This window comes from Bos indicus, chromosome 1 (genome assembly GCF_029378745.1).
Source record: "Bos indicus isolate NIAB-ARS_2022 breed Sahiwal x Tharparkar chromosome 1, NIAB-ARS_B.indTharparkar_mat_pri_1.0, whole genome shotgun sequence".
NCBI lineage: Eukaryota > Metazoa > Chordata > Mammalia > Artiodactyla > Bovidae > Bos > Bos indicus.
This window is the reverse complement of record NC_091760.1, coordinates 126,647,996-126,661,007: the sequence shown is the minus strand read 5'-3', so window position 1 is coordinate 126,661,007 and position 13,012 is coordinate 126,647,996. Positions and strand designations below refer to the sequence as shown.

General features: G+C 34.8%; 1 protein-coding gene across 8 annotated transcripts in view; it reads left to right on the top strand.

The window, feature by feature from the left end:
• TRPC1 (transient receptor potential cation channel subfamily C member 1) overlaps positions 1–13,012 on the top strand; it is a 63,041-nt gene that overhangs the window by 28,985 nt on the left and 21,044 nt on the right. For 6 of the 8 annotated variants that reach the window (XM_070793646.1, XM_019966426.2, XM_070793631.1 and 3 more), the window contains 3 exons: positions 2,489–2,620; positions 4,441–4,636; positions 8,607–8,943. In XM_070793646.1, coding sequence (XP_070649747.1) covers positions 2,489–2,620; positions 4,441–4,636; positions 8,607–8,943 — 665 coding nt within the window. Of the gene's footprint in view, positions 1–2,488; positions 2,621–4,440; positions 4,637–5,156; positions 5,274–8,606; positions 8,944–13,012 lie in introns of those variants that run through there. The other 2 variants (XM_070793667.1, XM_070793660.1) reach the window with 2 other exon arrangements.

The window sequence follows — 13,012 nt, the reverse complement described above, 5'->3', positions numbered from 1 at the left end:
GCAGCACAAAGGTGCAGATTTACCAGTTTCAGAACGGAAAACTACGGTTATCCTTAAATGAACTGAAAGCAGAGATGATGGATGTGGCCTTAGGCAAAAAGGCCACAGGTTCCAGCCATTCCTGCCTGAAGTTCTGGTAGTTTTCCAGTAATTGATTGTCAATAGATAATTTTGAGTGACCTGAAATAGTTGATTTTTTAAAAAATGATTTTGTCCGTTTTATGCATATTTTTGTACAGTAAAATCATTGATCTCTTTATATTCCACCATTACTTTTGATAGTGTTTTGAATACCAAAATGACAGATTTTATTTTATTTTCATTTACTGAAGTACAGTTGATTTATAACATGATACTGATATTAGCTATACCCCAGTGTGACTCAGAGATGCACATATGTACATTCTTTTTTATATTCTTTTCTTTATGGCTTATCAGAGGGTATTGAATATAGTTCCCTGTGCTCAACAGGAGGACCTTGTTGTTAATCCATTCTACATATAGTAGTTTGCATCTGCCAACCCCAAACTCCCAGTCCATCTTCTTCCCCCCTCCCCCCTTGTCAACCACAAATCTATTCTCTATGCCCAAAATGACAGATGTTATAAAGTGGTGCAGCCTCATTATTTTTCTGATTCTATCTAATTTCTTTCCGTACTATGGCACTTCATTGTTATACAGCCACTTGTTTGCCACCAATACGAGCAGTTTTTCTGTGCATTATGTCCCTAATCCATATTTTTAGACATGATAATGTAGGCTAATACAAAAGTCATTTTTACAAACAACCCGCTGAAATTAATTACCATAAAAATAGTACAGGCATAATGATGGAAACAAATTAGTTGCTTAAGTGTATATATTTTTTCTCAAGTTTTTGGAGCAGTTTTGGTATAGACAAATACCGCTTTAGAAATCCTTGCTTAAGATAAAATAATTGTACTAGTTTATTAAATAGCTAGATCAAAGTTGGATTTCATAAATATTGTTTTCTTAAAAATGCATTATATAGCGCCCATTTTTGTGTCTAAGACATGAGACCTAGCAGTTAAATAAGAAATAGTTCAATAAATTTATTTCATAAAAGTTTTTAATTTCTATACAGAAAAATTTCATTGCAAAGTAAAAAGACAAACAACCAACTGGGGAAAAGTATTTAAAACACTTTTGACTAGACAGAGGGCTAATTTCTTTGATATATAAAGAGATTTTACAAGTTGATGAATTTTTTTAAAAATCACCAGAAAAACAGGGAAATACAAATGAACAGATAGTTTACAGAACTATAATGAAAAGTAAACATGAAAGGATGCTTGAGCTTTTAGAGAAATTTAGAGTAATACCACTCTTAAAATTCCATTTTTCTTCCTTTAGGGTGGCAGCATGAAGATGTGGGGGGGAAATGAGCTTTCCTTATTGTTTGTGCTTTGGAAACATCCTCCAGATTTTAAGATACACATGCCATTTTATCCAGCAATTCTGAGTGTGCAAAGGATATATGAGCTAAAGAATAATCATTGTTACATTATTAATTGAAGTAAAAAATTAGAAGCAACCTAAATTTCCATTAAGTTGGACTGCCATCAAATGGAAAACCATCCAGTTTTAGGAAATAATGAGGTTACTCTGTATGTAGTGACATAGAAATAATTGTCCCTGTATACAGTATGTCTGAGCACTTTTGTGTATGACTAGAAAATATCAGGAAAGATTTTTCACAATTCTCTGAAAGGTGACTATCTTCGAGGAGTAGACTTGGTAGAAGGAGAAAAATTGCAGAGCATTATGTTTCTAAACTGCTTGCTTTTTTAAAAGAAACAGACATATATTAAATTTTTATTTAAAAGTAAGAATATATAATAGTTACCAAATTTTAAATTAAGAATTATATGTTTATAAATGAAAAAATAATAGCAAAACTTTTTTGATTTGGTTCCTGTTAGATATTGAATATGAACATTAATTAGCTCATGGAAGGTAAAGGGAATACTTTTCTATTAGCTAGAAATTAGGCATAAATGAATGATTTTATTCTTAAGATTTGAAAACGTCTTTCAAAAATAACCTGATTGAATGAGTCATGTGTTGTATATATGTAGCATATTAAAGTAAATTTATTGCTGGGGAAGGAAAATTTAATAAGCATCCATATATTCAATTAGTTATTAGCAGATTTCATTTAAAATAATACTAAGTTCAGGAATAGAAACTTTTTAATTAAATTGAAGGATACAGAGTTTTAAATCTATGAAAAGAAATACTAAAACGATTTGTTTAAAAGCAATGGTATAAAATTTTTCAATAATTATTTCTCAGAATATTTATTTTTAAGTCTTTATTTTTATGTAGGCTTTATAATAAGTGTATTGTAAATGTTTTATTTTTTTTAATTTTATAATATTTTAAATTTATGGAAATTATAGGTTAAAAATACTAATCACATGTATATAATAAATGTTTTACATAATGGAATCAAATTTTATCTCAGGTTTCGTCTTGATATATATCGCTGCTTGGCCAGTCCAGCTCTAATAATGTTAACAGAGGAGGATCCAATTCTGAGAGCATTTGAACTTAGTGCTGATTTAAAAGAACTAAGCCTCGTGGAGGTGGAATTCAGGTGGGAATGAATGGAAATTGTAAATTATCTCTCTTTTTTTCCAAAATATTTTCAGCATGAATTTTTTCATAGGCCAAATTATCACTTAATGTTTATTTACATGTGATCCAAAATGACCAGGCCTTCCTGTCACATACTTAGGATTTTCCTCTTCTCTCAGTGGAACAGATCCTAGTATCACTTATCACTTAGGTCACTCTTTCCCCAACTTCACTCTTCCACCCTCCCTTAAATCCTTACTTTGTTCAACGTTACCAGAGGCATTCTACGGCAATGTGAAGAATAAAGGGAATGGTAGCCATAAACAAGAGCAAACTTACTTACAACTGCTCTCTTTCCTCATTCTCAGATTCTATAACCATCCTTGGAGCCCAGCCCTTCATAACTTTCAGAAACATATCGAATGCTTTTTTTGCATGTCAGGTACATTTCACACACCCAGACATTGTCCCATTTCACTAGTGAGATTTTCTAGTAGGAGAAACATAACATGTAGACATAAAACTAATTAGGTAAGATTACAATTAAATTTTTAGACTAAGAAGTAGATAATACTTTGTTAAAGAAATTCAACTAGTTATTCTACCAAACTTAGGTAGTTTTGGTTATGTAGTAAATGCAAAGAATAGATGAGAAAATGTTAGCCGGTAAGGAAAAGTTTTTAATTCTTTGAGTTATAACTTTATGCAGCCAGTTCATGGACAACTCCATTGAATAGAAAATTAATCAATGAAAAATTCTTCATATTTTCCCTTCCTTTCACTTTAAAAACACTGAATAAAAAATTAGTTTCTGGAATCTGATCCCAATTGTTTCATAACTATTTATTTCTAACTTTATTCTTAAGTTGTTCCACTGAAGCTTAAGCTTAATGTAATTGATATTTTATAAAGAATTGCCTATTAAAACTTCTTAGTTTCTCACAAGTGATTTAGGTTTGCCTTTAATAAGCAGGTAAGTCCTAAGTTTCAAGGAATAGTGATTCTGTACTAGGAATGTTTCAGTGTTTCTAACTTGAATTTTGTTCAAAGGAACATCTTAAAAATGCAACAAAATACTATTTTGATATCAGAAGTAGTGTAAACATGTTTCAAACTATCATTGAAAAAATTTCTGGTTAAAAATCATATAATAATATTTATTGGATAGGAGAAGGCAATGGCACCCCACTCCAGTACTTTTGCCTGGAGGATCCCATGGACGGAGGAGCCTGGTAGGCTGCGGTCCATGGGATCGCTGGAGTCGGACATGACTGAGCGACTTCACTTTCCCTTTTCGCTTTCATGCATTGGAGAAGGAAATGGCGGCCCACTCCAGCGTTCTTGCCTGGAGAATCCCGGGGACGGCGGAGCCTGGTGGGCTGCCATCTCTGGGGTCGCACAGAGTCGGACACGACTGAAGCGATGCAGCAGCAGCATCAAGATATTATTATCTATTGTTTATGTAAATAATATAAAAGAAAGCTTTATACAGAACTTACAGAGAATAAAGGCAAATGAGTTACATGAAGAACATGTTGAAAATATTATCAGAATTTCTAGGAATATCAATATATATAAGAAAACTCTGTACTCATCTGAGATTATCAGTGTGAATGCAGAGAACATAATTGTGTTACAATTATGGACACGAAGTCGGACACGACTGAAGCGACTTAGCAGCAGCAGCAGCAGCAGCAGGTTCCTCCGACAGCACAAAATGACTTCAGATGTTGTGTAGCACTGTCAGAATTAAAATGTTATTGAGTAATATTTCTAGTGAAAACACCTTAATTAGAAGATGGAAGTGGCATTTCTAATAATAGACTGTGCACTTTGCAGGAATGATTATGAGGAACTAGCCCGGCAGTGTAAAATGTTTGCTAAAGATTTGCTTGCCCAAGCCCGGAATTCACGTGAATTAGAAGTTATCCTAAACCATACATCCAATGATGAGCCTCTTGACAAACGAGGATTACTAGAAGAAAGAATGAACTTAAGTCGTCTAAAACTTGCTATCAAATATAACCAAAAGGAGGTATGAAGTTTTCTGTGATATATTTAAATTATTTCCTCCACAGTAGTCTGTGGCTCAGGGCAAAGGCTTTGGAGCAATACATTTACATTGAGATCCTAGTTCTGCTTCATAAAAACTGTATGTCCTTGGGAAAGTTATTGAATCTGTCTGAGCTTTAGTTTTAAGAATTAATTAAGGATATGCATATTTAAAGAGTTTAGTACAATGAGTATTACCTTTAAGTAAGTACTCAATAAATGGTAGTCGCTATTATTTTTAACAATAATAATACTATGGATATTAATGTAATGTTTTTGCTAAATAGTAGCTAGGCAGGTAAGATTTTGAATAGTAAATGCCTTCCTAATGCAGTTTCCACTTTGTGTTATGTCTGTTACGAATTTATATTATTAACCTAGTTATAAATAGTCCTTTCTACAGATAGAGGGCCTTTCTGTTTAAAAATAAAAGTATCAGATATTATGTTCCTTATTCTTATTTGTTAATTCATTGTGAAACCCAAAGGTGGAGAGACGTATGCTATGATAACTAAGTTGAATCTGGCTCTTCTGGCATCATCCCTTCCTATTAAGGGAAATACCTATTTCTACTCCCCATACACTCACATGCATATGATTCAGGAACTTGAAGAAGGAAGGTATGCATTTTTAATTTCATTTTTTGAGATAAGTTAATAGACATAGATATTTATATGCAGACAATGATGTTCAGTTGGGGAATGCTGGTGTATGATACTTTTAAGGTATTGCTTCTAAGACCCATTATTCTTATTAACAATATAGATATTGGAGTAAAACTTGCTTATCACAATTATATTAGTATAAAAATGGGGCCCAAAATAGATTATGGTAGAAGGCAAGATATAGGACCTTTGGTGCTCAGAGCAGAGTTTTTTATTATCTTGGTTGACAGTTTGAGCCTCTGAATAGCTTTGTGACTTGGGAGATTGATACAGGAATTTTCAGATGTTACTATAAGATTACCTAGATATTATATTTCTCATCCAGATCTCTGGCTTCAAATCCTATACTTTTTCTAGTACTCTGAGGTTTCTTACTTAAGGTAGAGGATTCATAGGAAAAAAATTAAGTATAAGAATTTGGATCTAGGTAGCTATAAGATGGTAAATTAATAACATACCTATGTTGCTTAAGAAGGAAATACAATGTTAATATGTATACCTAAAAACAGAGAACTCTGATATAATCTTCCTCTAATATACATTTGAATAGATCTTATGTTTATTTACTTTTGTGTTCCACAACCTAAAATAGACATGAAATACTAGAAAATGACAGAAAAGATATAGCAGGATACAAAATCAACTTAAGTGATTGGAAAAAGAATCTCAAAAAAGGTGGAAAAAACCAAGATTATCCTGGTAAGGGGAGAAAAACTAAGGAAGTTTCCTAATGATTGATATATATATATATATCCCTGAAGAATTCAGAGGATAACCAAATGTTCCATTCTAAAGAAGATTGCTCAGTGTGCTCAGTCACTTCAGTCGTGTCCGACTCTCTGCAACCCCATGGACCACGGCCTGACAGACTCCTCTGTCCATGGGATTCTCCAGGCAAGAATACTGGATTGGGTTGCCATTTCCTTCTCCAGTGACAAAGTGTGAAGTGAGTGAAGTGAAGTCGCTCAGTCATGTCCGACTCTTTGTGACCCCATGGACAGAGGAGCCTGGTAGCCTGGTAGTCCATGGACTGTAGCCTACCAGGCTCCTCTGTCCATGGGTTTTTCCAGGCAGAAGTACTGGAGTGGGTAAAGAAGATTAGAGAAAAGGAATAAGGAGTAATGGTAATACTTTTTAGTTGGGAGGAAAATATTCTGTAATTTTAAAAATGAATGAAATATAAATTAGTTTTTTACATTGGATTTCTAAATATAATCAAAGGGAAAGATAATATTTTCTCAGATAGTTGATATATTTTGTTCTGGTGCTACATCCTGAATAACAAACTGCCCTGATACTCAAGTGGTATAAAACAATATTTCATAGTCATTTTGTAATAATTTCATTATCATTTTATTATGCTCTTGAGTTTTGTGAGGTCACAAATCTCTTGAGGTCAAGAATTAGGAAAGGGCACAGCAAGGTTGATTTGTCTCTGCTTCACCATGTCAATGATCTCAGCTACAGTTATTTGGGAGGTTTCTTCACTCATATGCCTGGTGCTTGAGCAGCACCTGAGGTCTCAAACAGGGAGCTCTGAGTGGGCAGGATGCTCAGTAGGCTGGGTCCATTGAGGGCAGTCTTCCTGAGAACTCAGGACTGGAACCATGGAGGAGCATGGCCCTCATGGTGCGCTGGCTGCAAGGAGATGGTCTGAGAAGCCTCTGAGGGTTAATCAGAGTGGCTACATGTAGCCTCAGCTTCTTTGTAGGCTGGTGGCTTCAGGGCAGTGGGACGTTTTATATGCCATCTTTTGGCTCCAAGAGCAAATGTTTCCCCAACAAGGTGGAAGCTGAATGTCCGTTTAAGACCAGCCTTTAGAATTCACATAGCATCACTTCTTCCAGAATCTACTTGTTAAAGCAAGAACAACCTTGGTGAATTGAAGGGTAGGGAATATTGGTAGCCTCTCTGTTGTTGATGAGAAGAGTATCAAAGAATTTGTGTCTATATTTTAAAACCACCACAGACTTAGAATATCTCCAGTTGAAAGTTCTTCCAATTACATATTTAACATTATGGTTAATTAAATCATCATTGTATAGAGAGATGACGAGGGTAGCAGTCAGTCCTGAGATTGCTTTGATACTTGGGAGAAGGATGAAACTACTGAGTTTGGGATGCTACTAAACTGGGTGGTTGGTGGGAAGAAAATATGTATTTTTCTCCCTGATAGTTCCTTTTGAGGGACAAATTAACAATTCCCTAACAACACTGAGAGCTAAGCAGAAGGACAAATATTAATTGCCAAAAATAGGTATGGCTTATTAGGAAATTTCTTGATAAGCACAATAAACAGCAAAACTCTGTCCAAGGTTTTTAAGTACACTGTTGCATTCTATAAATTATATTCTGTCTTGGGATGAAACATTTTAAAACACAACATTGACCAAATATTATTGAATATCTGAATGATATTATAATCATTTGTGCTTTACTTCAAGCCTGGTTACATTACTGAGTCCAGAGTCATCAGAATCCTTAACTTATACTTCCCAGCATGAACATTATATTGGGAAAATACTACTTCTGAATTTTGCAAACTAAGAATCTTTGTAAACTTCAGTAAATTAATTTCTATATTTGAACTAGAATTTTCCTCCTATTTGGGAACATTTTTCCTTTTCTTCTCACACAGAATTCCATTTTATGAGGATTTAAGAGCGTCTTTAACACATTTTAAGAAATTCTCAGTGTTTTCATGGAACATAAATATATGTGATGTTTAGCCTTTAATTGCTTTGCTGTGCTTGACATGTTGGTTTCTGGAAACTGAAATCCTTAATTTTTCTAGGCTGAAGTCTCTTTCTATGGATTATGCTTGTTAATTTTGAAATTTCATAAACACTGTTATGAGTCTTTATAAAGTAAATGTTTCATAATGGCCAAGCAGGCTAGTAATAGTCACTAATACTTAAGTGATGCATGCTGTGACCAGGCACTATTCTAAGAGCTTTACATTTAATTCTCATAACCAGTGTTTGGCTAGATACTATTACTATCCTCATTTTATAGATGGAGAATTAGAGGCTGAGAGAGATTTAAAAACTTGCTCAAGGTCATTTAGTAAGTTAAGTGGCAGAGTCTGGAATTAAATCTAGATAATCTGGCTCCAGAGTCTATGCTCTTAACCACTACACTCTTTTATTACATGTAAGAAAAATAAACTGGACTATATAGAACTGATTTCAAGCTATAATTAAAACTTTGAATATCAACGAAATAATAGTACTATTGGATCCTGTTTACAAGTTATATTTTACTTGTGTGTGTGTGCTTCCTTTTCAGTTTGTTTCCCAGTCCAACTGTCAGCAGTTCCTGAACACTGTTTGGTTTGGACAGATGTCAGGTTACCGTCGTAAGCCTACCTGTAAGAAGATAATGACTGTTTTGACAGTTGGCATCTTTTGGCCAGTTTTGTCACTTTGTTATTTGATAGCTCCAAAATCTCAGTTTGGCAGAATTATTCACACACCTTTCATGAAATTTATTATTCATGGAGCATCATATTTCACATTCCTACTGTTACTAAACCTATACTCTCTTGTCTACAATGAGGATAAGAAAAACACAATGGGGCCAGCCCTTGAAAGAATAGACTATCTCCTTATACTGTGGATTATTGGTAGGTATCAAGTTAGTTTAAAAGGTTCTGCCTTTATTTAGCCCGTTAATTCTCCCTTGATTGCTGGCATTATAAACTGCATTCAACTTATAATTTTACACAGTTTATACGGCAAGAATTTGAACACTTCCATAATCATTGAGTGCTCGCTTAGGCAGCACATACACTCAAATTGGAACAATACAGAGAAGATGGCTGTATTTGTGAAGCGTTCCATATTTGGGGGGGCTTCCCTGGTGGCTTAGATGGTAAAGAATCTGCCTGCAATGCGGGAGACCTTGGTTCAACACCTAGGTTGGGAAGATCCCCTGGAGGAGGGCGTGGCAACCCACTCCCAGTATTCTTGCCTAGACAATCCCCATGGAGAGAAGGGCTTGGTGGGTTACAGTTCCAGGGGTTGCAAAGAGTCGGACATGACTGAGCGACTAAGCACATGATCATTGGAGACATAGCTTACATTTTTTTTAAAAGATAAATGTTCTTAAACTTGATAATAAGGAAGCAGATCTCTTCATATGATTTAATTACATGGGAGCTAAGAATTCTTTCTCAGTTACTAAAATTGTTCATGCTTGTTAAAGACAGATTTTGCTGATGAATTTTTTTTGGTTATAAGAATATGAACATTTTCTTAGGTATTTTAAAATATAATATATTTTATACTTGGTTGCATTTTAAGAGTTAACTATTTTGTTATATCATTAGTTTTTCTTTTAAGAACCTATGAACTTTTGCAAAAGCATATTACCTTACTTCTGTTGGTGCTCAGTTGCTCAGTCATGTCTGACTCTTTGGATTGTAGCCCTCCAGGCTCCTCTGTCCATGGGGTTTTCCAGGCAAGAATACTGGAGTAGGTTGCCGTTTCCTCCTCCAGGGGATCTTCCTGATCCAGGGTTCAAACCCACGTCTCCTACATTTTAGGCGGATTCTTTACTCCTGAGGCATCGGGGAAGCCCATCTGTATTATAGAAGCATTACTTAAATTTGAATTTAGAGGATTCCCTGGTGACTCACTCTGTAAATCAGTTCTTCACAATGATAGCCATATCTCTTTAGAAATAACAGTCTTTTAAAAAGATATTTTATTTGCTGAAAATTGTTTTTTTATAAGTATTATGCTGTAAAATAAATAATGACCTTCTGCAGTTTTTACTGCCCTTGCCCTTTTTGAGAGGGGTTGTGCCTGCTTGTTTAAAGGCATTCCTTGGTTCAGTTTACTTTTTCATGCAGTGAGTACAGTGACTCCTGACTCATGATACCTGGCTTTTGTACATTTATTTTCTGTTATTTTCCTTAACCCTCCAGAAAAATAAATAGGGTTGAATTACAAAGAGCAAGGTAAAAAAAGAAAAACAATGTGTTGTTGAATCCGCAGACTATTAATGGTATCCATTTAGTTAGGTGTTTTTTTTTAACTGTTGGAATATAATAGAACAGCCCTTACAAAAAGGTACATTTTGACATGTTATATACCTGCTTTGTCCTGGCACAGGCAGAAACAGATATGGCCTAACATGCATGATGCTTATGATCTAATTATTGTTTTTAAAAAACTCAGTAACTTGAGAATCACACAGATAGAATAAATAATTATATTTGAGTTAAGTGCTACTAAGTAAAGATCATGGAGCTAAGAGGGCAAGCATATTATAAGGGCTTTTTACCTAGTTGGGGGATTGGAAAGGCTGTCCTGAAGAAGTGATAAATAAGCTAAAATTTAAAGAATAAATAGGAGTCAACTTGGAGAATTGGGAAAGAAAATTATTCTCAGAGAATTGGGAGAGAAAATATTCTAGGCTGATACAAAAGTTACATTCAAGGACCCTGTGACAAGAGGCACAAAGAAGGGACTGACTAATGGTCGAGCAAGGAGAGCAAGAGAAGTGGAATTCAGGATGAAGCCATAGATACGGATTTCGCACTAGACCCAAAACAGCCTTGTCGGCCATGTTAAGTAATTTTGACTTCATACTAAGAACAATGCGAAACCACTGATTTTTTAAGTGGGTAAGTGACAAGATCATTTTGGCTACAGTATAGAGAATGGGTTGGGAGGAAGAGCTGTGGCAAGAGTAGATGGAGGGAGACCAGTAAAGAGCCTGTTGCAGTAAGCTGATGGATACCTTGAACTTAGAATGGTCGTGATAGAAAAAGAGAGAAAGAATCAGGTTCAAGAGATTATAAAGTAAAGCAAATAGAACATGCAAATATGTATATATCACATATGCATATCACACACATATACATATCATACATACATGTATATACACATCACACATATATATATATTTCCATGTATATATATATATATACATGTATATATATATAGGAGGAGAGGAGGTGGGGCATTATTAAGCAATGTAAGTATTCTGGAAGAGTACTAAGTTTGGGAATTTGTGAGATAATAGAATCTGAGAGTGGTTTTGGATATGTTGAAGTTGAAAAGTCTGTTGAGATACTCAAAAGAGATATCAATCATCCAATTGGTTGATTTTATAGTCTAGAATTCAAGAGGAAGTTTAAGCGTGAGTTAGCAGTATGCAGGTAATCTACATATATGTTGTATATGAAACTATGGGCGTGTATGAGACACGTGAGAAAGTATAAAATGAGAAGAGGGGACCTAGGAGCAAGCCTTGAGAAATCCCCAAATGATGGGATTATAGTTTTGCTAATATTAATAATTCTGTATATATATATATAGTCCATTGATTATGTAGTGATTGCATTGCTTATAATGGTTTAAAATTGTTGTGTTCTTCCAATCCAATTCAGAAATGTGAAATAGATCAAGTATATTAGCTTCATTTTGGTGTGGGGTGTTGCATAAGAGATGGGAAAATACCTGTCAGTGGTACTTAATATTCTTTCATATATCTGCCTTTTTAAAATCAAAATCTTATCCAATCCATGTTGTAATTTTTGTCAAGAGTTCCACTGAGGTATAATATTGCATTTTACAGAAATAAAACACTTATTTCTGTAAGCATCTTAGTTTAGTGTTTTAGTGTTACAGTGTTTGGGTTAATAAAATGTAAGTTATTTGCTTTAACATTTTTGATAGTTTTTATTTATATTATTTTCAGTTTTTAAAAATATTTATTTGGCTGTGCCAGCTCTTAGTTGCAGCATAAAGGATCTTTAGTTGTGGCATGTGGGATCTAATTCCCCGACCAGGGATTAAACCTGGGCCCCCTGCATGGGGAGTACGGACTCTTAGCTACTGGACCACCAGGGAAGTCCCTATTCATTTTAAATAGAAGCTCTTCCAAATGGAATTTTAAAAAAAGTATTTTTTGTGTCAGGTCAATTTTTAAAAATGTATTTTCTGTGTCAGATCTGCAGATATTTAAAAATGATCTTGTACATAAAGTATATGTTCTATATAATTAAGATATTATGAACAGAGTCTTTCAAGAATACCCGCAAAATACTTTTCCCAGGGGACTTAGTCTATCTACTGGTAAGCCAGAGGATGATTCTGATGGCTTAACTTGATCTTCACCCATATGTAGGTTGTAGCACTCTGTTCTTTTGTCATTTGTTGTTGTTCAGTCACTAAGTCATGTCCACCTCTTTGTGACTCCACGGATTGCAACATGCTAGGCTTCCGTCTTCCACTGTCTCCCCAGAGTGTGCTCAGGCTCATGTCCATTGAGTCAGTGGTGCTGTCTAACCATCTCGTCTTCTGTTGCCCTCTTCTCTTTTTGCCTTCAGTCTTTCCTAGCATCAGGGTCTTTTCCAATGAGTCGGTTCTTCGCATCATGTGGCCAAAGTATTGGAGCTTTAGCATCAGTCCTTCTGATGAATATTCAGGGTTGATTTCTTTTAGCATTGACTGGTTTGATCTCCTTGCAGTCACTTTACATTCTCCTTAAAAATATCTTAATGGAGGAATGTATGATAAAGCAATCCTCGATTGCGGTACTGTTCTCTGGTACTCCTAGGAATATAAAACTGGAGAAACTTCTAGCCAAAGAAGAGGAAGGAAGTTTTGGTTTGGTTGGTATTTATTTATGTGTATTTATTCATTGAGCAAGTTTTTTGAGCACCTTCTGTGTATCAGGCA